Genomic DNA, 26,691 nt, shown 5'->3' with positions numbered 1-26,691 from the left:
AAGAGTGAAACACAAGTGTAGGGTTTACAGAATCTCGTGGCCTTTGAGCTTGAACGGTGATGATGGGATTTTCTTTCAAATGTTATTACCCTACATTAGCCGTACATGTAATGCTTTATTATTATTTTAAACGTGTCCAAATTCTACTTTGGTTCTGGATTGTATGTCTAGGCCTCACGAAACATTGATCTGAACACTAAGAGCTCTCCTAGACGGCAGTAAAAGGTTTTAGTTAAGAGTTTCCTCTTAAAACATCTTCACAACTTTAACTGAGGAACAGAAAGAGCTCTTAAGCTAAGAGAAAGGGCGGGGCCGACCTCGGGCTCTTTATGATGTCAGCAAACTTACTGACTATGACCGCTGTGATTGGCTGATAGAGGACGGGTCTCTATCTGTCATTATATTATAAAACGAGGTCTCATGCTGTCGATTAAGATCTTAAAGTGAAAATGTGGTCATATTCAAAACAAATATTTTAATATATAATTATCGCCGTATTCAAATTAAGATGATAAAATATACACTAAGTCACTAATTCAACAAGTGAAGAGAACAAAAGCAGATAACTGTTCAAGTTTTTATTGTGTATTCCAATAAATATCAATCAAACATGTTTTTATTCAAAACAATAACTTAAGTAAAATACAGCAAACAAATACAATAAACCTCAACAATAAACGACATGATTTGTGAATGATTTTAGAAAAGGTGTTATCTTTTTATAAGATTATCTTTTTAACAGTTAGCAGATATTTCACAACAACAGACACAACCATTATTTTTTCCTCCTAAATCAGCAAGTTAGGAGCTACTTTTAGCCTTGAGATGTTTTGTGAATACGAGCGGTGTTCTTCACATTATTAAACTGTTTCTCTAGTGTCCTCTTGTGGCAGACTGAGGATCATATTCATTGTAAACTATATATTAAAGCAGTAAAACCACAAGAGATCTTAATGGGTTTAATGGTTATTGATCTATGAATTGATCTAATGTTCTCTGGTGGTCTCTACCGTGTCGTGGGTTATAGAACAGGGCCCGCATTCACAAAACATCCGGCTTGCTGATTTAGGAGAAACTCATAAAATAATGGACCTAATTTTAGGACTCCTAAAGGTTGTATTTCACAAAGAGTTTTAGCGTATAAACCAGCTCCTAAACCCGAGAGACGTTTGGAGAAGTGAAGAGGACTCCTGAGTCCCTGAGACCAACTCACAATAATCCTAAACCGGCCGTCTGCCTTGAAACGTTATCATTTAAGAAAGATTTCAACGAGTTTAACCATAAAGACTACTAATATCTGCTTACTGTTTACGAGACAGGCTTACAATTACCTCAACATATACTTTATATCAACATATAGTTTATTTGCAAAAGACAACACCTTTTCTAAAATAATTCACAAATCATGTTGTTTATTGTTGTGGTTTATTGTATTTGTTTGCTGTATTTTACTTAACTTATTGTTTTGAATAAAAACATGTTTGATTGATATTTATTGGAATACACAATAAAAACTTGAACAGTTATCTGCTTTTGTTCTCTTCACTTGTTTAATTAGTAACTTAGTGTATATTTTATCATCTTAATTTGAATACGGCGATAATTATATATTAAAATATTTGTTTTGAATATGACCACATTTTCACTTTAAGATCTTAATCGACAGCATGAGACCTCGTTTTATAATATAATGACTGACAGAGACCCGTCCTCTATCAGCCAATCACAGCGGTCATAGTCAGTAAGTTTTCTGACATCATAAAGAGCCCGAGGAAAAACAATTTCTATTGATGTTTATGTTACATTTCCATGTGCATGTCATTCTCTGACATTTTATTTATCTCACATGATCAGAATTGTCAACATTCCTGCTTTAAACGCTCTTGCTGATGAAAGTGTAGGCTACATATTCAATGCTAAACTTTCGTTTCTGTTAACCAGGAAATATTTCAATGACTGTGGAACCCAATTATTTCCCGCGTTTCTCGTTATTTTGCAATGACGTCATCGCACGCCCACCGTGACTTCGCCCGCGTTCCTCTGGAAACGTCCGCAAATGAAACGACGAGCACGCAATTATTCTGACGTCATAATGATTGACGTACGCAACCGCCAACCGACGCCGTCGCATAATCTCGTTCACAGCGGTCACCGAATCAGCGGCGCCGTGACGAGTCGCAACGAGCCAATCGCGTGGCTCCATTCGTGCAGCTCGGTGTCAGAGGTCGCTTCCCCTGCCGGCTTCATTCGCTCGTTTCTCCGCCGCAGGTCTCTCTTTCTGAACCGAACAGACATGGCGGAGCAGCAGCAGTTCTACCTCTTGCTGAGCAGCCTGATGAGCCCTGACAACACCGTCAGGAAGCAGTCGGAGGTATGATGTTCGGTTCGCTGTCGGGTTTTCAACGATTAGTGAGGGCGAACGTGACGTGTTCGGCGGAGTTTAGCGCGGGCCGCTTAGCCTCGCTCTGGCCCAGCACATGTGTGAAGCGCGCGTTGCTGCTGCTATGCGGCTCCGAATCATTTAGGCGAGTCGATTCCTTCGAACGGTTCGTTTTCGAAAACTTTTAGCTTCGTTGTACGACTGTGAATCGTGTTGTTGTTTACGCTGTGTTTCTTTCTGTCAGGTTACACCGAATGCGTTTTGATGAAATGGCACTTTTAACAAACATTTCAAATTGTAGCGTAGTCACTGCACTTCTTTGATTAAACGTTTATTTTCCTAAAGAATCGTCTGCTGTTTTACACGTTAGTTCGACTTAATGCAAGCGTGGAAAGTTTCAAACGCGGTGTGAGTCGGTTCGATCGAATCATTCCAAAGATCCGAGTCGAACGAGTCCTTTGCGCTAGCTGCGTATCAACGTGGCCTAACTATCTTTGGAAACCTCATCAACGTACGTGATGGGCATTTTTGCCGTCGTCGTTATTTTCCCCAAATAAACATTTGATTCGTGTGTTTGTGAAGCTAACCGTTGAAAAACATCGTTTGGCGGCTTTTGTTTTAATTTCCTTGTGTGCGCGCGACGCGGCTAACCGTGTGCAGGTGTTGCTAAACTCGCTTTAAGCTGCTCGGACGGGTCGATTCTCGCTGTTCCCATGACAACTTTAACCATTGTGTCATTTTAAACTCAGAATGCCTCACAATTGTTGCTTAGGTTTTAAAAGCGGTGCAAGTTACACGAGTTAAATCGCTAGCGGTGTGTATTCATGCTGTCGTATACACCTCAGTCAGACATTGCACGCTATGGCATCGCTTTCCACGATAAAACGGCATTTCTAAGAATGATGATGAATATTTAAAAGCACTTGATCGTGGCTATTGTGGCATGTCTTGTATTAAAGTAATTAAACGGTAACGTCACACCCATCTCTACACGACGAGGGCAGCTTAAGACAAATGATGCTCATTCTCACTGTCATGTCATGGAAATACTTTGGATTTGTGCCAAGGATGTGTGTTCACCTCAGGATGAACTCTTCAGGAAGCTCTGAGGTTCTGTAGTTTCGTTGTTATGAATTGTAGTCCCATTTTCGCATGAAAGGTCACCCGTTTCAAAGTTTCGCCCAAATCTTGCATCCCAGTGTCACGTGTTGACTGAGTCTTTTGTTGGAGCTGCATTATCTGTGGTAGAGCCGGGATCAGGAGGGATCATTGGGTTTTTATCACATTCGTGGGTCAGCACTTTCTTTATTATAGACAATACATGAGCAGCACATCACTAATGCTCTGTGGAATCTGACTCATTCACTGTGATGCCGAGGGCCTGCATTACCCCCCAATGAAATCTGAGTTTCTTGTCAAGTCAGTTAAACATACGGAAGTATAACAAGTTTAAGTCAAAAACAATGTTCATTCTCGCACCGTTTCAAACCTGTATGAGGTTCTTCAGAATACGAAAGATATTTTGAAGAGTGTCGTTAACCAAACAACTCCGTTGACTTCCTCAAAATATCTTCTCTCAGTATTGTATTATGAATGAGTTCTCTGGATCTAAACCTGAAGGCATGCATGAGGCAAATTTCAGGGAAACGTGATCGCTGCCCAGCCATTGGTTTGGCATTCCAGACATGTTATGCGGAAACCATTTGTCACTCCAAGAATCTGCTGAGAAGTTCAAAGTTATTCACTCTGTCTTGTAAAATACAACTTTTGTTTGTCTTTGTTTAGGAAACATACGAGAGCATCCCTGGACAGACAAAGATCACATTTTTACTGCAGGCCGTCCGTGATGCATCTGCCGCTGAGGAGGTGTGTTTGCTTTTATTCTATTCATTCATTTACACATACAGTTTGATAAATCTGTTGCTTAATAAAGGGACAGTTCACCCAAAAATGAAAATTCTGATGTTTACTCACTCTCAAGTTGTTTCAAGCGCGTATACATTTCTTTAAGCTATTTACTATAAAAGCAGCAATATTTCAGGAAAAAATAAGAATTGTCATTTTTTATTTCACTGGGACTTTAAGAGTGACTGTACGGTGTACACATATTTCAACTTAATTTCCACACACATGATAAAAAGTGTGTACGCACAAACTGGTCATTGAAATGTGTGAGAAGTGTTGTGAACACGCATCAAGATTTGTAAAATAAATACATTTGGCATTACAATGTGAAGCTGCAGTGGTCTGTCACAAGGTCATGTTTTCACTTTGAAGCGTGAATGCTCAGAAACGAGCAGTGTTGTTGTAATGACATCATCACACGTTCTGTGTCCTCCTCTCAGGTCAAGCAGATGGCGGCCGTGTTGTTGCGGCGGCTGCTGTCGTCATCTTTTGAGGAGGTCTATCCCAACATGACCCTCGACATACAGACCGCCGTCAAGACCGAACTGCTCGCTGGAATCCAGTCAGAAACTTCCTCCAACATCCGCAAGAAGATCTCTGACATCGCTGCCGAGCTCTCTCGCAATCTCATCGGTTGGTTTGTGCGCTTCATCAGTCAATAGACTAAGTTATGATTAAGTTATGATGAACTAATGCTTTCTGATTCTTCTCAAGATGATGACGGAAACAATCAGTGGCCGGAGATCCTGAAGTTTCTCTTTGATTCGGTGAACTCGCAGGATGTCTGCCTCCGAGAAGCAGCGCTGCATATTTTCTGGTAACTTTGAGCCGCGTTTAAGATTCAGTTTGTGACAGTGAGACAGTCCTGGGGTGGATTCCAGTTGTTTTAGTTAACTAAAATTAAAACTTTAAAAATGTTTGTTCATCAAATCAAATACGATTTTGATTAATATCTAATTACTAATTTTGTTTTGAATACCTTAACTAAAATAAAAATGATATGTTGCATCAAAAATAAACCGAAATATGTTTAAGTCACTACATTTTTATAATAAAAAACAATTAATCATATATATATATTTATTTATAAGCAACACAAACCATAAACAATACATTATAAAATGACAGAAGCATATATAAAATACTAAAACTTTAACTTAAATTTAAACAAAAATCTAAAATCAAAAGCTAATTTAAAATATTAGTAAAACTAAAATCCAAATTATATTAACTGGTGGATTCACAAAACATTCTTAATTGTCATAAGACAAAGGAAAGTTTTGTATTCTCGAGAGAACTTAGAGACGGTTCCTTAATTGTTTTTCTCAAGATTGATTTACAAAGCATTTGTTATTTAATTCTACGAATAAAATTAAGATGTTAAGAAAATATTTGAGAACTTAAGAAGGGATATGAGAGGGCAATGAGGGTCCTATACTTTATCTTAAGGACAGTTTGGTGAATCCGGCCCCTGGTGTAGCCGACTGTTTTTGTAGCTAGAGAAAGAAGTTTCGCTCATTTTCAGTGATTGTCATTCAGGGAAATGTATTTGTTGTGTTCAGGAATTTTCCAGGCATCTTTGGTAACCAGCAGCAGCATTATCTGGAGGTCATCAAACGCATGTTAGTGCAGTGCATGCAAGATCAGGACAACCCACAGGTCAGCACACGCCAACATGTTTGACTGTCATGAGAAAAGAGGTTTATGAACACACATGAATCCGGCCTGTTTCAGATTCGAGCTCTCTCTGCACGCGCTGCGGCGTCCTTCATCCTGTCCAACGAGGGAAACACAGCCCTGTTAAAACACTTCTCAGATCTTCTGCCCGGCATCCTGCAGGTGACCATCTTCTGACCTTCTATACTGCAGTGACGGTAATGTCTCACTCGCGATTGATTTTATGATTATATATGTGAACCATTTTTCTTTTTTCAACAAGGCGGTCAATGAAAGTTGTTACAGCGGGGATGACTCTGTCCTGAAATCATTGGTGGAGATAGCAGACACCGCCCCCAAATTTCTGAGACCCAATCTGGAGGCCACGCTTCAGCTCAGCCTAAAGGTATGTCCAGACATCTCATGATGTGATTTCCTCACGCTCAGCCTGGTGGTTCCTTGAGACGGCCCATTCATGTCGGAGCTCGAGGTTTTGTTTTACAGGCGCACATTGATCTCTGCGATTTCATGCTTGGAAGTAGATCTTTCTGTGCTTCTTCCACAGCCCGGTTGCAGAAACACATCCGAACGTTTGGTTTTTACTTAACTATATTGTGTTGTCTTGATTCAGTTGTGTGCAGATACGAACCTGTCAAACATGCAGAGGCAGCTAGCGCTGGAGGTCATCGTGACGCTGTCAGAGACTGCTGCGGCCATGTTGAGAAAACACACCAACATCATCGCTCAGAGCGGTGAGACGCGGTTCATGTGCTTGAAACATGCTGCACCGTTAGCTGAATATAACATAGAGATTTGTCTTTGCATGTGAGCTGATGTGGTGTTTGTGTTTGCAGTGCCGCAGATGCTGAGTATGATGGTGGATCTGGAGGAGGAGGAAGACTGGGCCCTGGCTGATGAACTGGAAGATGATGACTTTGACAGGTCTGTTCCGTGTCATGATTTGTATTGGCTCTGTTTGAGAGTGTTTTTAGGACAGTCTGCTCATTGGACGTTTCTGTTTTATAACGTCTATTCTAGCGATTTTATAACGTCTGATTGCTAATGATGGTTGTTGCGCGTTTGTGGTGCAATTAACATTTGTCCTCATGTTCAGCAACTCTGTGGCGGGTGAGAGCGCTCTGGACAGAATCGCTTGTGGTCTCGGAGGAAAAATTGTGCTGCCCATGATCAAACAACACATCATGCAGATGTTACAGAATCGTGAGTAACAAACTCTGTACTTCAAGAGATCACACACACACACACAGTATTCAGTCCCCACAAGATTTTGTGATTTCTGCGACCATAAATGCTTGCTTTTGCCGTGGCTTTAATTAAATTCCGATACAAATGGCTGCCGAAAAAGTTTAAAATACTACTTGAATTGGCAATTAGGGTCGTCTTTAAAACTACCACATGTGAAAACATTATTTATGCATTTCCTATGATTTAAAGGCATGTTGCAGATTCATACGAAGGTTTGGAAACATCGGCCGCTTTTAATTAAAGGCCTGCAAAGAGGCCATTTTGACTGACATGTCAAGCAACCAATCGGGTTTAGTTTCATGCCGCTTCATGTTTCTGCGATAACGTTTGTATTGCCATGCACCTCACATACTTTTATGAGATCAGCGTTTAGTTGATTGTGATGATAATTGACACAGAAACAAACACGACAGCTTTCTTCATAGATCAATGGCTTTGTCGTTTCCAGATGTGTTAAGAACATGACACACCCATTGGTGTTTTTGCAACCTTTTGCCAAAAAAGCGTAACGATTAATGCTAACGCCTTCAGCAGAACGAAGGAAAGGAGACAAGCCAGTTTTTTTAAATAGATGCCAAATTGTAAGTATTACAGACCCTTCTATAGTATATCTGCTTGACTGTTGGAGGGGGTTTTGACGGGAATGCGGGATGTGATGTCACATGGTGCGTCTTTGGCTAAATTATGCGTAAAATCTGCGTCAATTTCAAAAAATTTCCAAGTAGCTGCAAATTTTGTGGAGTTTTTGATTATGCGTTTAATTCTGTGATCGCGAAATCCTGCAGGGACTGAGCATTTGTGTTTCGAGTTGGATGTCATTTCTTTAAACTATCGTGATACGATGATTTGCTACTGGCACATGCTTTTAGTCCTAAACCTGATGTGATATTTCTTGTGTAGCGGATTGGAAGTACAGGCACGCTGGTCTGATGGCTCTGTCTGCTATCGGTGAAGGCTGTCATCAGCAGATGGAGGCGATTCTCAGCGAGATCGTGAGCTTCGTGCTGCTCTTCTGTCAGGATCCTGTGAGAATCTGTTTGAATTTCACTCGTAAATCTCTCGTACCATACACACGCGCGTGCTAAATCTGCTCTCATTTCAAAGCACCCACGAGTCCGTTACGCCGCCTGTAACGCTGTTGGACAGATGGCCACAGACTTCGCGCCCACCTTCCAGAAGAAATTTCACGACAAGGTGATCTCTGCGCTCTTGCAGACTATGGAGGATCAGTCGAACCCTCGGGTTCAGGCACATGCCGCTGCCGCTCTCATTAACTTCACAGAGGACTGTCCCAAAACACTGCTCATCCCGTATCTGGACAACCTGGTCCAACATCTGCACGTCATCATGGTGGCCAAACTCCAGGAGGTGCGGTCTTGAATTCATCTATTGCATCCCATAATGCTCTGCTATGAGTAGCTTACTGTGTCAAATTCTTCTGTTTTTTTTTTTCTTCTGTCAGGTGCACAAAGTTAACGTGGTGAGGTTTAGTTTGATCTGAGTCGGGGTCTCTTTGATTTCAATTGAGTTTTCATTCTCTTACTGTTGAAATCGACTTGACCCTGGATTCAGATGTGCAGTTGCTGTGCTCTTCATAGAATGCATGTGAAGTCTTTTTGACGTTGGTTTGTAATCGTGAGGTTTGATGGTAGTTGATTTTGGATCTTCTCTTCTAGCTGATACAGAAAGGTACTAAACTGGTACTGGAGCAGGTGGTGACGTCCATCGCCTCAGTGGCCGACACTGCAGAGGAGAAGTTTGTCCCGTACTATGACCTCTTCATGCCTTCCCTCAAACACATCGTCGAGAACGCCGTTCAAAAAGAGCTCCGCCTACTCCGAGGGAAAACCATCGAATGCATCAGTCTGATTGGTCTGGCTGTGGGAAAAGAGAAGGTGAGTCTCAACAGAATATTGACGCTGATCTGCAATGTGAACACAACAGTCGATTTTTGGATATGGTCCATATTTACGTTTCACATTAAGTTCTAGCTGCCAAAATGGATCAACATGCTAACTAAAACCTTAAATGTTTAGTGGACCGGCATGATGTGAACTACTTAATTTAAAGAAAATGGATTTGGGAAATACTCAATACACGTGCCTCAGAAAATATGATCTATTTCTCCTCTCCACCAGAGGATGGTGACATTATTCAAGTTAAATTTTGAAATCGGTTTTATTTCTTAATCATGTTTCATGTTGTTCAATTAATTTTTTACAGTAAAAATTGGATACTCGAAGTAAAAAGTAATTCTAAACCATTGTGTGGGCTCTGCTATTAACGTGAATGTGTATTTCATCAATTTAGCCGAGTAAAGGGTTTCAGTTACCAGCTTATATATTTAAATATGGACTCCATAGGTCTGCAAAAAGAATAGTTTAAATGAAATACTGATGAGTAATCGATATTGAAACCTAATAAATGAGAATCGAATCTCAAAACCCAGCCCTACTATTTAAGTCTCTGAACTCGCACGTGTTTGCCTCTGTACTTTGTGACATTTGTTTGTCTATCTGTAGTTCATGCCCGACGCTTCAGCTGTAATGCAGTTGCTTCTGAAGACACAGACAGATTTCAATGATCTGGAGGACGATGATCCACAGGTAACCCATCAGATCTGATCATGTGACTTCATGTTTGCGCGAGAGCCGCGGAGACTCATTCATCCATTTCGTCATCAGATCTCATACATGATCTCAGCATGGGCTCGCATGTGTAAGATTCTGGGAAAGGAGTTTCAGCAGTACCTGCCTGTGGTGATGGGACCCCTGATGAAGACGGCCTCCATCAAACCCGAAGTGGCTCTTCTGGACAGTAAGACACTTTACGCTTTATACCAATGTTACTCCGCAAGCTAGTCAAAATGTTTTAACTGAACTTTGAGAGCGAATTATATGTCGTAGGATTCATGCTCGTCTTCCGTCCTGGTTTAACATGGTGTTGTTGTCTTTAGCTCAGGACATGGAGAACATGTCTGAAGATGATGGTTGGGAGTTTGTGAATCTCGGAGATCAGCAGAGTTTTGGCATCAAAACTGCAGGACTGGAGGAGAAAGCCACCGCGTGCCAGATGCTGGTAAGAACATCCCATCCCAGTCTGTACGAAGGAAATGTGCACCTGCTTCCGCGTGTAAATTGAGCATAAACCCACACGTAACATTCTGTGTTGTTTTTGACAAACTGATGGCACTGCATTTTGATGCACTGTGTATCGTAATGATATTTCACCAGTTCTTTTGTTCGGCCTTTAACTTTATAACTTTGGGTAAAACGCAGAGCTCGTCACTGTTTTACACAGCCATCTAATCTCAGTGGAGAAGAGGCCGGACTAACACTACATTGACCAACCATCATACACAACAATAGCTCTATTAATCTCATAGGCATTTAATCAATATAATGCATCCAAACCTGAGAATGATGTCCAGAGGATTCCACGAATCTCAGATACATAATTAATCCTAGATGATCTTCATATGTGGGGATTATGCTATTATGAATGACAAGCATGTTTGAGTTATTGGATTTCACTAACCTACACGTTATACTATCAAATCATTTACGAAGTATTTGAATCCGGAGGAAAGGTCCATTTTACGAGCAAATTACAAATGTTTCATGAATGAGGCCCGTTGGGAAAAAAATGCACATAATGGTTTTAATGAAGTATAAACCCCAACCGTCATTATTTGAATCATAATAGTATGTCATTGTGTTTTTTTTTTCATCTTTAGGTGTGTTACGCTAAAGAGCTGAAGGAAGGTTTTGTCGAGTACACGGAGCAGGTTGTCAAGTTGATGGTTCCTCTGCTGAAGTTCTACTTCCATGATGATATCCTTCCACTAACAATAAATACACACAATCTTTGTCTCAATCAGTATCTCGTCCTATGGTAAATGTGTCAAGTGTTTATCGATGTGTTCTTTAACGTGATGTTCACGTGTGCGTGTGGCGGCTGCGGAGTCCATGCCTCTTCTGTTGGAGTGTGCTCGTGTCAGAGGTCTGGAGTATCTCACGCAGATGTGGCACTTCATGTGTGATGCGCTCATCAAAGCCATCGGGACTGAACCAGATTCTGATGTGCTGTCCGAAATCATGCATTCATTTGCCAAGGTAACTCACTTCATGAACTACTGAACATGCAGAGAGAGAGAGAGAGAGAGAGAGAGAGAGAGTGTGAGTCCTTGGAATGTACCATGAATGTAGTCCTTCAGTATCATCCAAAACATGAAACGTTAGCTTAAACATTAGTGTTTTAGGATCTCTACAAAAAACAGGTTTTCCAGTTTGAGAAATCTTGAACTATATGATGTTTACCAGTATAAGTTATGCATTGTTGTTATGAAATGTCTCTTTTAGTGTATTGAGCTGATGGGAGACGGCTGTCTGAACAATGAACACTTTGAAGAACTGGGAGGCATTTTAAAAGTGAAACTAGAGGAGCACTTTAAAAACCAGGAGCTCAGACAGGGTGAGCGCATTTCCAATGTCTAAGGCGATATTTGTTCATGGACACAACACGAGAGGTTTTAACACTTGTTTGTTCTTCGCAGCCAAACGTCAAGATGAAGATTATGATGAGCAGGTGGAGGAAACGTTACAGGATGAAGTGAGTCACGCATTCAGTGCCCTTTGTTTTGGTGTTTGGTATCTTAGATCATTAAAACTATGTTTGTTTGTGTCTCAGGATGAAAATGATGTCTACATCTTGACCAAAGTGTCCGACATCTTGCACTCGATCTTCAGCAGCTATGGAGAGAAAATTCTTCCGTGGTTTGAGCAGCTGCTGCAGATCATCGTTAATCTGATCGTGAGTGTGACTGCAAAACATTTAGATTTTCACCCCTGTACCCTCTATAGGTCAGCGTTTACTAGAACTGCCGTTGTGTTGTGGTGTCTGACAGTATAGTGCTCTCATTCAATCCCATAATGCACCACAATCACAGGAACAGATGAATATTTTCAGAAAAATATAAATCGATTAAACACTGCCACAAAACCTATATGGTGAGCTTCAAACATAAATGGCAACGGCTGCACAGGTTCATGATGTTCAGGATACGATTTAAAATGCAGTTTTTCTGACATCTACTTTCATGATTACTTAATGTATTTACTTGGACTAAATAATAAACTTTACTGAAGTCCGGTTAATTTAAACAAACGATCTTCGTGGCGTCCTGTCAAAATAAGTCTGATTGACGTAAACAGGTTATACTCACATTTTACCACCCCCCCCTTGAATTTTTTTTATTCGACCACAGAGTATATAGTGTATTATGCTACTTATTATAAAAATAGAACTTAAATTTAATTAAACCTTCTGTAAAAAAATCTGTACTTTGTCTTTAAAAAATGGTATCAGTGCATCCCTAGTAAATACTATAAGGACTTCTATTTTGACGGGTTGTTGCAAAGGATGTTTGATCGTAGATTCAATGCATTCTTAAGCACCACAGGAGCATTACCCCTGGAGTACATGCAATCTAATCACTTTTAATAGATGCAAAACTAGCAGATTATTTCAACCGCATCTGAATCGGTCTCATGTTGATCTTGGCACATTTTGTTAGCTGTTTAGCGCTACTATCTTTTCAGAAAAGTGATAGAATTGCCAGATTCCGTACCAAATTCCACATTTATGCCTGGAAATCCCCAGGTGTGATTTTGGATACAGCTTTGTTTTTTTGGGGTTCAGTAAATACAGTGTCTATTCATCTTGTTTCTGACAGTGTCCGCACAGACCTTGGGCAGACAGACAGTGGGGTTTGTGTATTTTTGATGATGTCGTCGAGCACTGCAGCCCCTCCTCCTTTAAATTAGCCGAGTACTTCCTGCGGCCCATGATGCAGTCCCTGTGTGACACCAGCCCAGAGGTCAGACAAGCAGCTGCATATGGTGTCGGTGTCATGGCTCAGTTTGGTGGAGAAAACTACCGGCCTGCTTTTACAGGTGAGGTGTACGGCATGATGCCTTCAACTGTTGTGGCTCAAACCATAAACGTGTATAGTAGATTTATTAACGTTGCGCTTGTGCTTTCAGAGGCCGTCCCTCTTCTCGTGGGTGTTATCCAAGCAACAGACTCAAGGGCAAAAGAAAACGTCAACGCTACAGAGAACTGCATCTCGGCTGTGGGTAAAGTCATGAAGTACCGGCCGGAGTGTGTAAACGTCAGTGAGGTGCTTCCCCATTGGCTGTCCTGGCTGCCACTCAACGAGGATAAAGAGGAAGCGGTCCATACGTTTAACTATCTCTGTGACCTTATTGAAAGGTGAGAATCTTCCGCTGGTATAAACTCTGAGACTTTGGGTTCATTGAGAATTTAACATTAACTTTTCTCCAATAGCAACAATCCCATCGTTCTCGGACCTGACAACGCAAACCTTCCCAAGATTTTCACCATCATTGCTGATGGTGTCGCCAACGAGTCGATAAAAAGTGAAGACGGCTGCAGCAAACGATTGGCTAACGTTATTCGTCAAGTACAAGTAAGTTTTGCATTACTTGGTGACTTCTGCATTTGTTTTTGTTTGACTGCTTTGTTTAAGGTTTTGTGTTCACGATGGTTTTCCTGGTGGCGTTTTCAGGTATCTGGAGGATTGTGGACGCAGTGTGTATCAGCTCTCAATGAAGCCCAGCAGAAGGCCATCCAGGACCTTCTGAACACGGCTTGACGCCTTAACTCTGTAGAACAGCCCATCTACTGCGGATTTAAAAACTTGACATCTGGAATTCCACATCTAGATTTTGGCCCTTTCCCCGTTTCTGAGCGAAGAACTGTCATGTGACTCAGTTTGTGTCTGGCCTCTTTAAGCATCATCAAATCTTCTCGACCCACCAAACGTTGGGGGCGAGGAATCCAGCGTGTGTATCTGTGTGTCTCACCTCAAAATGAGCCGGTCGATGACTTAAATGATAAACCCTCATGTTGAATGAATGGGAGGGGGGAGTAGGAAAGGAAGTGAAGTCATCCATTTTAGATGCAAGACATTCTGATGTAGAAATTGTGCTTTTTTCTCCCTTATGAGGTTTGTTGATCTCGGTCGGTCTTGTCACAGTTAAATGTCTGTCAATCCTAGCGAAACTGATTTAGGAATCGGTCCAACCCGTCATCGGGCCTTGCGTCCAGTTTAGGAGATGAATCAGACTGATGGACTGCAATAGAGCGTCAAGCAGGCAGTCACATCAATGTTTTTCTCTTTCCAGGTTAGGTTTGTTTTTGTTTAGCACTGCTCTCAGTAGCCGGGTAGGATGTTTGGGAGAAAAGACTGTATGTTTGCTGCTGATATGTGTGATCGGTCACTGGCTCAATGAAGTGAAATGAGTGTAGGAAATCTGACTCTGATATCAAGGATTTCCATCACTTGTTTGTATGATATGAAATCTGTCCCGGGTAAATCATTTTACAACACTTTCAGTATTAAAGCTGCAAAACATGGTCAACAGTTTCACAATGTTTCATTAAACTGCATATGCTGAGAAACTAGCTCTGCTTTCCAGTTTGCTTTTTCCACATCTGACAATAAGCCTTATCTTTAAGCCACTTCTCTTCATATCCCGTCAACAAAAGCTTTGTGAAAAATGCCCACGTTTTGATCTAGGAGCACATGGACTTAAGTTGGTCAAATGTACTTTTGCTGCAAATGAAGATTTTCAGACTAAACGTTGATTATGTTAAGCTGGTGTCTCCGTTCAGAGATCCTACACGAGTAGATTCTTCTATTTGTGATCCTGCTGAATAAATCGATTCTTTAAGACACTTGTGAGGTTGTTTGTTTCCTGCAGGTGATTTTTAACTACAAGAGTAAAGATTGGGTTTCGATCCCAAAGGATGTTGGGTTTGAAACGGAAAGTTATTTGGTGGTAAGTGACGATTGCTCTTTTTATAAGCTGTACGTGAGAACATATCACCAGATATATATACATTTGACAATGTTTAAATGGTGTTCATAACTAAATCTAGAAGTTGTTTAATTTCTGTTCGGCTCTCAGGAATGGTTTCGACAGGAGATTCAGTCATAGAATGTCATTCTAAAAACAAACACAGGAACTTTACCATGGGGTATAGGGTCAAAAATGGACAAATCAATCACAGAAATGTCTTTCAAGTGCTTTTCAGCCAGGTTCAGTGTTACATAGTTGTGAAGCACCATGGCATACGATGATAAATGCTCTATACACCTGCAGTGATCTGATGTTGGGAGGAAAATACCTTCATTCTTAATCTGTCTTCACATGGTGTTCAAAATAATGAAATGGACATTTGATGCTGCTGTGAATTAAAGTGGCCCTGTAGATGCCATGTGGTGTAGTTTATAATCTGTTACACATTAGAATCTTATGGAAACTTTTAGTTATGTTAGAAATTATCAAATTGCACAGTTATTCCTTGAGGGCGGAGTTTCTCAACCAGGAAAAAGATTTTATTGCGTTTACTGTAGTTCCTAGATACTGTAGTTTTTCAGCCCTACTATTACAATAGGCTGTATATTAAACTCTGTATTTACAAATGTATTCATTTAGAATAGTAAATACCAACGAAGACCATTAACATACTTTGGTACTATATTTAACAATGGCAAATAATAAAGTGTATTATAGCTTTTGTCATGCATGGGCCTGGAATTATTCTTTAAAATAACACCTGATTCATAATTAAAGCATCGAATAAAGCAAGACATACTGAGCGTTTGCTTTCATTCTTCAGGTCTAGAATAAGTGCTGAAGGGCGGGACATGTGTTGCAGTTTTAGGTGTAGCCTATTACACAGTGGTAGATGTACCGCTGGGTGGCGCTGTTGTGCAGAACTCTGGAGGTTGGAGGCGGTGTTTTACACTGTGAAGCGAGTCTGTGCTTTCAGTCCGGGATCAATCGCTCAGTCATGGCGACCGGGAGGGCGGAATACCGCAGCGCTTCCCGTGTATAACCAGCGATATATCGCCTGATCGCGACTTCGGTTGTCGCACAGCTGCTTCGTTTCACGTCCTGACGTTTTCACGCGCATTCACGGACATACATTGCGTTCTCTCCGGAGAGACGGTAAGTGCATTTGCTCGTTTGCTTGGATCGCGGTGCCGGTTTGAACAAGTTACCGAGTAAATACGAGTTCGCATAAATTCCTCGAACGCGGTCGCGATGTTACATTGTAGCGGTCTCCATGGTTACGCGATTCGATCTGCTGTTGCCACGCGTCAAATGTAACGCGGAGTGTTACAGTGTTTCACTGCTCACCTTTACTGGAGCGTTACACACTGTTGCTGTAGTTTCGCGACGAACCTTTTACTAACATCGCAGAAGTATCGCGGTATCGCCGCGCGCCTCTACCGTGTTTGTTTTTGCACGGTAATATCATGAACTTTTTAAGCACCTCGAAGAACTACGGTATTTCTGTCTACGGTATACATCACTACACCGCGGTAAAGGTCTGGGAGGGTCACGTGGATTTTCCCTTATGGGAATGAACGGTGGTTGTGCTACACAAAGCTGTGGTGACTGTTGCCAAATCATGCTCGACACGAATGAACCGTGGTTTTTGACCCTAGTGGTATTTGTAGTAAAACCGTGGTTATGCAAATGATGTTCGATCCACCATTAAAGGAAGGTCGCTCCACTTTTACCATAATAAAACTCCGCTTGCGGTTTGGATGGAATTCTCCTGTCGTGTAACTGTGAAATGATCTCCGTGCATTGATTTATTCATCTATTATAGGAGGAATTCTCTGCAGTTGTTTTATTTCAAGCGGTGTGGAGGTCGTGACGGCAGATGTTTGGATGGATTTGTCACTCCAGCTTAACCTCTTAACATGTGAAGCTCGGGGATTACTCGACTAACCCACATCTTCTGTAAGCACGCGATCGACACGGCCGATGTGTGGAATATTGCTCAATATCTTCTCCTCCTCAAACCTTTACATTTACACCGATACGCACTTCACACACAAGTTTATTCAAAGCCACTTCCAGTGCATGAAGTGTGTGTGTGTGTATTTTTCGGAGACGGAACCCGTGACCTCGATGTTGCTGTGTGTGGTGGTCTTCAGGGTGGTTCTATGTGGTTGGAAGTCTGATGTCAGGTCCCTCCCTCGATGTGTGGTGGGATTCTATTTAAAGTCATTCATGAGTCGGATGGTTTGGTGAAGGAACCCGTTATTAGAGATTAGCATATGCTCTCCTACTTGTAAATTGCTTTGGATAAAATTTGAAATGACCCCGAGAATAAACATGAATCATAATGATGCTTGACAAAAGTTTCAGTGTGTCAAATGTAGTTTACATGGATTTATAAAATGAAGCTTCCAGTGTTTTGAAAGTGTAGTGTTGTCTTTTTAAAAGCACTTTTCCCATGATGCTCCGGGGGAGCAGTGTTGACGCATGCGTTCAGCTGAGTAATGTGTGTGTGTGTGTGTTCGTGTGTGCTTCAAGCAAACCCACCCATGAGAAATTTCAGTCAGACAGGTTAAAGGCAGGTAAGCTGGTTCAGTGGGAACACAACACGACCTCTTTTGTGCTTTTCCTCACTCACCTTTATTCTCTGTACGGGGTGTGTTTGTATAACATGGTGTTTGTTGTTCAACATCATAACGGTTTAGAAAGAAACATTCGATAATGGTGTTGGCAGCATGTCAACAGAACCCCATACATGCGTGCACACACACACACACACACACAGCAACAACAGGAGAATGTGAAAATGATTTTTGTTCGTGAAATTTGGAGTAAGTTGAGAGTTGACTTCCTGTTGTGTTGTTTGTAATGTTGTCTTCTACATGATACCTGGTGTTGTTCCGCTGTTTTGAGTTTAGACTTATTTCAGTTGCGCTCACTCCGTGATATCGACAGATCTGCACGAGGACCAAAAACACGGCGACAAATGACATTCTTTCTAAGTGTTTTTGTCTTGTTTTGTAGCACAAATATCTAAACATTCTTCAATCAAGATGCACCTTTCTGTCGAGTCTTATTTTATGAAAAATTAAGAAAGTTTTGTTATGAAACATTTTGTTTTGGTCAAAACAAGCAAAGAAAATCTGCCAATGGGGTGAGAAAAATAAACTTGAATACCATGAACTTACTAAATTATTATATTATTTTTCATAAAACAAGACTAAATATATTCACTTTTCTTGTCAAGTAACTGTATATTCATTTAAGAAGTTTGAGATATTTCTTTACTAAAAACAAGACAAAAATGCTTAGTAAAAATGTCATTTTTGCACTTTATATAGAGATCATTAGACACCATAGTGCAGGCGTCTTCAAGACAGATTTCAAAGGTATAAAAAAGTCTCTCCACCTATCTGAAATGTTCAAGCCTGCCAGGCAAAGATGATTGGTGGGCCGCCAGTGACTAGCCCTGCTATAGCGGGTATCTGGACATGCGTTATAATAGACACTGGAGACAGTAACTGAACAGCCTAGCAACCACATAGCAACGTGCTAAAAATCCCTCATAACACTTTAGTGAACTGCTTAGTAACACCCTGATGACCATCCAGTCAGTTTCTGTCTATAGGATGCTTTTACACCCTCCGGTATGTCTGTCTCAGATGAGATCAATGAGGATGTGCTGCATGCAGTTATTGCATCTCTTGATGTGTGTGTGTGATCAGTTGTGTTGGATCCGTGGGCCGCTGAACCTGCTCAACCTGTAACCTGCAGAACTGATTGTGTGTGTGTGTGTGTGTGTGTGTTTTCCAGCCATAATCCAGTGTTGGGACATCATGAACACAATGCTCTATTCAATTCATTTCAAGTTGATTTCTATAGACCTTTTCACAATTTTGCACCGTTGCAAAATAGCTACTGTACAGCAAGAACTTGCTGTGAACCGAACTGAATAAACGTCGTAAATAGAATATTACAAGAATAACGGAAAACAACAAAATCAAGAATGTGTACATTATGATCCAACGCTGTCAACTATTAGGAGTTGGTTTTATTCATTTGCCCGACGCTTTCATCCAAAGCGACTTACTATACTATAAAAATGTTTCTGAGTATGTGACTGTTATCATTATTATGTGCATTTGTTATATTCATTGCTCTGTTACGCACGTGTGTGAAATGTCATGTAAGAATACGTAAAGATGATAGTTTGTGTAAAATGAGTGGGCCAGTGTCACTGGACATTTCTTCGTTTGTGCCCTTTATATTTATCATTACATTGAAGTATTGTGTGACGTTTTCTAAACCCGAGTGTTAGAACTATTCACACAGCTAGAGAATGTTATAGCTCGCAGACATGAAGCAGTTAACAGACAAACTAAAGCTCTCTCTGTGTGTGAGAGAAGAGGTTTGGTTTGGGCAGGGTCATTGAGAGAGAGAGAGAGTCACGTCAAAAAGGTGTCACGTGATTCACGGAGGCTTCAGATAGTTCTCTTGAAATGCTTTTTTTTCATCTTTTTATACATTCAATGATTTGCGTCTTTAAATGGGTTAAACGTTTACCTCTGTGGGTCTGTTTGGCCACGGCTCCATGCGTTACTAGCAACTTCCGGGAACTATTGAGAGCCTCCATGAACGACCATTACAGTGAAAAAGTCAAGAGAGTTGACGCGACTCTCTGTCTCTCAAAGGCTCTGGGTTGGGGTGTGCAATGAAAGTGCCAGCAGCCGGGGGGATTAAAGACCCTCGAGGGGCCGTTTATCACTTCTTTATTGAGGTGAAATGTGTGTTAGCAGTCACTTCAGCTCTGGATAGAACAGAATGGGTCTCTTTCTTCATGTGTTTGTGCCTGTGAACCTCATTTAAAGACCCTGCTGCTCATTCTCTGCTCTCTCATTGACCATTAAACCACAAGCTTCATTTCCGTCTGTTCTCTCACAAAATAAAACCTCTCTCTCATTATTTGCTCGCGCTCATGTCCTCTCAGATGTATGACTTCATTTCTTTAGCTGAACGCAAACCACTTCGTTTTATATTAAAGTAAAGTCCTATACAGATTTCAATCGAATGATGACTGAAGTTAAAGAAATGTAAGGGAACTTTTTCAAGAACAGGAACCGTTGTCTTTCATGATCGCATTATGGCTTCTTTCACACAAAACACAGAGCAGATATCAGATTAATGGTATTGTTTCATCAGCAGTCAGATCAGATCTGTGTGTCATCATCATGTCAGTTCTTTAAAGCTGGACTGATCGATGATAAGCTCTTGATTTACAGGATATAGGCTCACTTCTCCCATAATGCACCGGGATGAGACACAAGAGCTTTTAGAGGATTATACTGTTTCAATAACACACTCCACTAATTGTGTGTACCATAATCTCACGGCACGGAGGTTAACGGTGGAATTATGTGACGGAATAATGCAGAAATCCCCCGCTGACTCTCGTGACCTGTTGAGACTCGTCTCGGGTGACGAAGTGAGTTCTTGAGGAATGCTCAGCCCGTGTCCGATGGGTCTGAGATTAGAGATGTGTGATCGGAGATGTTTGTGTTCTACACATGTGAACGATGACAGGAAGATGATGCGCTGTTGCGTGTTGAAGTGTGAGGTGTTGTTGCTTTCATGTGTTTTTCTATCCAGCTGATGAAATATCTCATAGGCTTACATTGCACGAGGGTCTCGTATTCTCACAAATTCAAATATCAGAGGGATTTTCAGGGTGTGTGATGTCAGACGTTTGAATTCACATGAGGTCAAACTCTACTCAAAACACACACCTACAGAGATTTAGCGTGAGAGAAACTCTACTGTACATCCTTATGTGATCTTTGTAGTGTGCTTCTGAAGTCTCTTTTGAGGAATTGAAAGTGACTTATTGGTTTGAAGATCTGAAACCTCTCTTGCTCACTCTCTCACTTTTGCACGCTCTCTCTCACTCACTCTCTCACTTTTGCTCGCTCGCGCTCTCTCTCTCTAACTTTCTCTCACTCTCGCTAACTCTCTCTCAACAGGTAAACAAAGGTCCGCGCTGCAAAAATAACGTCAACACAGTCATGCGCGTTGCGCTTGTGACCTTTTCGCTTGGTGGTGTGAGCTGGGAATTTTATGACTTTCCACATCAGAAGATGCGTTGCCATAAGGCGTTTTTGGGTGCCGTTGTATCGGGGTAGTTTAACGAGTACATGAGCACAGTATCGGACCGAAACCCGAATGCTGGTATCGGTATCGGTGCATCCCTAGTTATTTCAACTCGGCATTGGGTCAAAATGGACAAACCCAACAGTTGAGTTCATTTTAACTCTGCAAAAAGGTTTTGTATCTGACCCGACGATAGATTAAAACAACCAAGCGGTGCAATACTAGATTAAAATGACTTTGTTCTCTCTTTATTACCCTATTTATGAATTCACACCCATAAACTCTACCTTTGTCCACACTGTGAGAGATGAAGGACGTATTGTTTGTCTTTAAAGTGTTGTGCTTTATGTGTAATTAAATGTTTGTGTTGTGTTCAGGTGAGTTTGTGTCAGTATGGTGGAGCCAGAGGAGCGTCCCTCAGCAGCAGGTCAGAGACTCGGAGCTCCTGACAGTATGGGCATCAGTACTCTTGAGCCTGGTCACCGGCCCCCCGTCGCGCCCCCCGGCAGACACATGTCTATCCGCGTTCAGATGCTGGACGATACTCAGGAGGTCTTCGATGTGTCGGTAAGTGGCAGGACTGTGTTCAGACTCTGCATGTAATGTATTGACCGGCAAGCGTTGTGTTCGGTTCTCTGGGGAATGACAATGATGTTGAAAAGCTTCGGTCTTGTTCACTAATGAGAAAATGCCCTCATTGAACGGCACCAGGGGAGCCCTAAGCTCTTCAGGCATGTTGGGTAGAAAAAAGCGTCTCAGATTCCTCCTCTTTAGAAAAGTGCCGCGGTGGACGGCTTCTGTTACCGGGCTGATTGTTAGGGGTTTTTCTGGAGTCCCACCCATCACTGTGTGATGCCCTGAGGACTGAATGTTGACTGTCAGACACCACCTGGCACAGATTGAAGTGTTTTAATAGAAAGATGAGGATTGTTAAAGCACTGTGGGTGTGTTCTGTGAGCGCCAGTGTTGTAAAAGCCCTGCAGGTAACACTGTCAGTCTCACTTAAGTTGATCTTAGGGTTCCTGAGGCCATTGACAGTCTCTCTCCATTCGGCCGTCACGTCTGACGTCTGTTGTTGTGTTTGTTTTCAGTGGTTGTATTGTTTGACTGTTGTCTTGATGTGTTTAGATTTATTGAAGTTAAAGATGTAATTATCTTCAGCGTTAACAGTCGCTGGTTAATCATCAGGTTGATAAGTGAAGAATGAGCCTCTTTATTTTCTCGACGAAAAACTGAAAAAGCTTTTGATCATGTGCCCTGACATCCACATCTCTTCAAACTCAATCTGACAGTCGAGTGACCTCTGCTATAGTGCTCGTCCTCTTCAGACAAGAATAAGTCATGAAATTGATAAATAATGGATGAAAGAGGGCTGGAAATCATAAATATGTATCATAAGTGGGTGGATTTTCTCTTTTAAGGTTGTTGTTTATCTAGAACCGGCGATGATGTGACTTTTACGGATTTCCGTATTTTTTTGCATAAATGTAATTTATTTAAAGGGGTCATATGACACAGCTAAAATGAATATTATCGTTCGTTTTAGATGTAATGCAATGTGTTTTCCTGATTTAAGGTTCAGAAATGCTGTATTTTCCACATACCGTGCATGTTTGTATCTCCTCTTTGCTCCGCTTTTCTGAAACACGCAGAATATTTACAAACCTCATCGCTCAAAGCGAGGTGTGCTATGATTGGCCAGTTAACCAGTGCGTAGTGATTGGTCGAATACTGCAAGCGTGTGACGGAAATTTAACGCCTCTCACCATATTTGTTACATCAGGTTCCTCTTCAATTGTACTGATAGGTACGCCCACCTTACGTGCATATAGATGTGGGCGGTCTTAGTCAAATCACACCATGAACGACTAAGATTTGTGCGTAGTCATCAAACAGCCGGCCAACAGGATCCTTTCTATGCTCTCGACGTCATGCACACGCTTGTTATAAATACAGAGCATCATTTTGCGAGAACTTTATGTATCCAGAGTGTAAAATACACGTTTTTTGGTGCTTAAAAAAGCTTGTGGTGTCATTTTTTTTATAAAGTGGGGAACAGTACGGCGCTTTGTAACGAAAATCCAGAGTCTGGAAGTTGAGACGTCTATATGGTCTGCTTTAACATTATCTATATACGGAGACTAAAATAGGCCATTATGCGATTTAATGGCTATTATAAGATGGCCGATCTAGTCAGTGTCAAATATAATGGCGTTGAAGTCTCTACTGAATGCATACCTTTAAATGAACTAAAGAATACCTTTATTACATGCGGAGTAATGCGGACCAACAAAGTATGATCTGCATTATGGTAAATGTACCTTAGATGCGCCATCTAGTGGCTGTGTATGGAAGTATGTTAATGAATTATTGCTTATTACAATACAATTTAAAGTAGGCCTAATATAAACTACACAAGGGGCGCCATATGTTAAATCTTATTTGACATAAAAAATGTTAAAACTCTCCATTTGCACTGAAAGGGCCGTTATTGATTTCTCTGAACTGTATTATCTGACCGAATGATGTCTTGAGAGCAGAGGAAGTTCCCAGAATCATTCAGATTTCTGGCGTTTGGCTGAACTTCTGTAGTGTCACATCACACAAGAGCACCCTGGGATTGATAAAGAGTTCATTTCCTGTGGGGACTCTGAGGATGAGAGCCTGAGAGGATCTACTGTGGGTTTACATCAGAATGTGTATGTCTCATGATAGCTGTGCACTGTATCTGCTGTTTTTGTGCATTGATGCTGGTGGAATGTGAGAAATACAAAAAGAAATGAAACACATTTTATTTAATTGTTTATTTAACAGGGACGATGCTCTACATACAGACTTTCAGCCAATGGTTGATTATGAATCCCAGTCCTTGGTTAAGACCAAACCAAAAATAAAATATGAAGTGTAAAAATGAGAAGTACGGTAAACGGAACAATGGAAAAGGGATTAGAAATTAGTATTCTCGTTTGAATGTCAAGTGCTCCTCATTTCTGTGAGTTTTGTTTATTTCATTCTCAGAATTGCTCCCAGTGGGACATGGAGTTTTTCTGGACAGTGGAGTGTGCGTGTGTGGGTCCGTCCGTGTGTGTGTGTGTGTTGGTCCGTGTGTGTGTGCGTGTGGGTCCGTGTGTGTGTGGGTCCGTGTGAGAGGGCGGGTGTGTGTCCGTGTGTGTCCGTGTGTGTGTGTGTCCGTGTGTGTGTGTCCGTGTGTGTGTGTCCGTGTGTGTGTGTGTGTGTGTGTCCGTGTGTGTGTGTCCGTGTGTGTGTGTGTGTTGGTCCGTGTGTGTGTGCGTGTGGGTCCGTGTGAGAGGGCGGGTGTGTCCCCGTGTGTCCGTGTGTCCGTGTGTGTGTGTCCGTGTGTGTGTGTCCGTGTGTGTGTGTCCGTGTGTGTGTGTGTGTCCGTGTGTGTGTGTCCGTGTGTGTGTGTCTGTGTGTGTGTGTCTGTGTGTGTGTGTCCGTGTGTGTGTACGTGTGTGTGTCCGTGTGTGTGTGTGTGTCCATGTGTGTGTATGTGTGCGCGTGTCTCTGTATGCGTGTGTAATGGAGCGCTCAGTGAAGTGTGTATGGCTGCAACATTTACTTTAATGGCTTTTCTTAAAGACAAAAATGGAAAGCAAAGACTATGTAGACAAATTATTTTTAATGGCATCTCACTGAACCTTTTATAATATTTGTATGCATCCCGTTTTGTAATTTGGCTGTTTAAATGTCTATTTTTGTTCATGCTGGCACTTAAAAGCCCACAGCAGAGCAACTGCTTATTGTCTAAATGGGTGTAATGAGAGTTTATGATAGAGCTGAACATTTATTTATATACATGAAGTCTGCTGGCGTAGCAGCTTTAATCCTTATATTAAACTTGACTTAAACAGACTTCCTTATTTAAAACATAAAAACATTACATGTGTCACTATAGTAACTATATATATTTTTTGGTTATATTTAATAGTAACATGATAGTAACCACAAATTTACCATGGTGTTACTGAAGTTAACATATATATATAATATACATTATATTTTCTTTATTTACAGGAAAGTCAAAGTGGACACAAATGTACCATTTTCTGGCTTTAGTAACCATAGTTTGTGACGAGTAGCACACTTTTGCTATAATAAAAGCATGGTTCATTTTCACTTTCGTTAGCATTTAGTAAAAGCTTTGCTTCGTTGAGAGACAGAAACGGTGAAGGGTGTGTTATAATGTTTTGGGGATGTGTTTGGATGTCTGGAGTCTGTGGTTTCCCTCTCAATGCAAGACTGTCATTTAGAGTCAAAAAAAGACACATTGTGGCCTTTATTTTAAACCACAAAAATACACCAGATATGAATCTGAAGAAAGAACCCAGCAAACACAGTACGTCCTGACAACATCGCCAGTTCGTCTTCATTTGTTTTGCAAAGTGCCGCGCGCTTGCATCATTTAAATGTTAACATCATTTCTTCTTACCACACTGCCTGTTAACCGTGTATTAATATTCTTTCTTTACTAAAAAGGGACAACCTGCTAAACGTATGTGGTAAGACAAAACGTTAAGCTTAAAGATAATGTTTATTCATTACGTCCCAGAGACTTATTTGGTACATCGCTGCGACGCATATGGTACTGTTTATCGCCAAGAGGTATTCACCATGGCTGCGTCCGAAATCGCCTACTTCCATACTATATAGTAATTGAAAATGAGTAGGAGCCATGAATAGTACGCCAAAAACAGTAGGTGAGAAATACCCGGATGGTCTACTACTTCCGCCGAGATTTGTGAGTGTGGATTGGATGGACACTTATCTATCCCATGATGCCATGGGAGCAGAGCAAACGGTCAAATTTCAAAAGCAAATCAAATAAATATAGCGGAAAACTTTAAGGCGGATGTCCGTTTAATGTTAGTGCCAATAAAATAATTTTTAGTGACAAAATAGTTTTTATCAACACTCATGTGTAGGTTGTTGTTAATACGTCATAGGTCAAAGAGCATACGGGTCACATGACCATAAAACATGGCGGATGCAGTGTGTCCCAAATGTAGTCATACTATATTGAACGTACCGATCATCATTTTGGACGCAGCCCACGTCCCAGCAACGTTCAATGTTATGTCCTCACAACAAATCACAGCGTGGAACGTTATTTGGTATGAGGCTACGAGTATGGTCTGGTCCAGGTACAGCGTCACGGCGTAACCGTGTAAGCTGGGAAGTGATTGTGTGATGTTAATAATGTTATGGACAGTAGAAACGGTGCATGTCCAGCTGTATTCAGATTCTCATCGTGGCCCTCACACACACACTCATGTTGTTTGTCCCAAATGAGTTTTGAGCTATTTGCATATTCAGATTGTCATGCTATCTGAACGTGTTGTAGTGTCGACATTATTTACCTCCAGTGAGCGTAGCGTATGTTTTACTTCACTGAGTTTTAATTTGAGATTTTTTCAAAAAAAAATCCTTTCAAAA

General features: G+C 41.3%; 2 protein-coding genes across 3 annotated transcripts in view; both read left to right on the top strand.

The window, feature by feature from the left end:
- Nucleotides 1-2,164: 2,164 nt before the first annotated feature.
- kpnb3 (karyopherin (importin) beta 3) lies at nucleotides 2,165-14,968 on the top strand. Its single transcript, XM_079462951.1, has 25 exons — nucleotides 2,165-2,371; nucleotides 4,166-4,246; nucleotides 4,726-4,918; nucleotides 5,000-5,102; nucleotides 5,848-5,944; nucleotides 6,020-6,124; nucleotides 6,225-6,347; nucleotides 6,573-6,693; nucleotides 6,796-6,883; nucleotides 7,056-7,162; nucleotides 8,108-8,232; nucleotides 8,312-8,575; nucleotides 8,884-9,102; nucleotides 9,730-9,813; nucleotides 9,892-10,024; nucleotides 10,164-10,285; nucleotides 10,944-11,040; nucleotides 11,150-11,322; nucleotides 11,569-11,680; nucleotides 11,763-11,818; nucleotides 11,897-12,019; nucleotides 12,942-13,161; nucleotides 13,252-13,480; nucleotides 13,556-13,697; nucleotides 13,797-14,968. The coding sequence occupies exons 1-25, from the start codon at nucleotides 2,294-2,296 to the stop codon at nucleotides 13,881-13,883; spliced, it is 3,282 nt and encodes a 1,093-aa protein (XP_079319077.1). The 5' UTR covers nucleotides 2,165-2,293; the 3' UTR covers nucleotides 13,884-14,968.
- A 980-nt stretch (nucleotides 14,969-15,948) lies between these two features.
- Nucleotides 15,949-26,691, top strand: part of farp1 (FERM, RhoGEF (ARHGEF) and pleckstrin domain protein 1 (chondrocyte-derived)) — a 48,577-nt gene continuing 37,834 nt past the window's right edge. For both annotated transcript variants that reach the window (XM_079462850.1, XM_079462851.1), the window contains exons 1-2: nucleotides 15,949-16,248; nucleotides 21,615-21,804. In XM_079462850.1, the coding sequence (XP_079318976.1) occupies nucleotides 21,631-21,804 (174 nt within the window). In that variant the 5' untranslated portion in view covers nucleotides 15,949-16,248; nucleotides 21,615-21,630. The remainder of the gene's footprint in view (nucleotides 16,249-21,614; nucleotides 21,805-26,691) is intronic.

This window comes from Barbatula barbatula (assembly GCF_947034865.1).
Source record: "Barbatula barbatula genome assembly, chromosome: 8".
NCBI classification, from domain to species: domain Eukaryota; kingdom Metazoa; phylum Chordata; class Actinopteri; order Cypriniformes; family Nemacheilidae; genus Barbatula; species Barbatula barbatula.
This window is presented reverse-complemented; position numbering and strand designations above follow the sequence as displayed.

Coding starts and splice junctions, on each gene's coding strand:
- kpnb3 (XM_079462951.1), top strand. CDS start 2,294: ATGGCGGAGCAGCAGCAGTTCTACCTCTTGCTGAGCAGCCTGATGAGC. Junction 5,945..6,019: donor AAGATCAGGACAACCCACAG/GTCAGCACACGC, acceptor GGCCTGTTTCAG/ATTCGAGCTCTCTCTGCACG. Junction 8,233..8,311: donor TGCTCTTCTGTCAGGATCCT/GTGAGAATCTGT, acceptor CTCATTTCAAAG/CACCCACGAGTCCGTTACGC.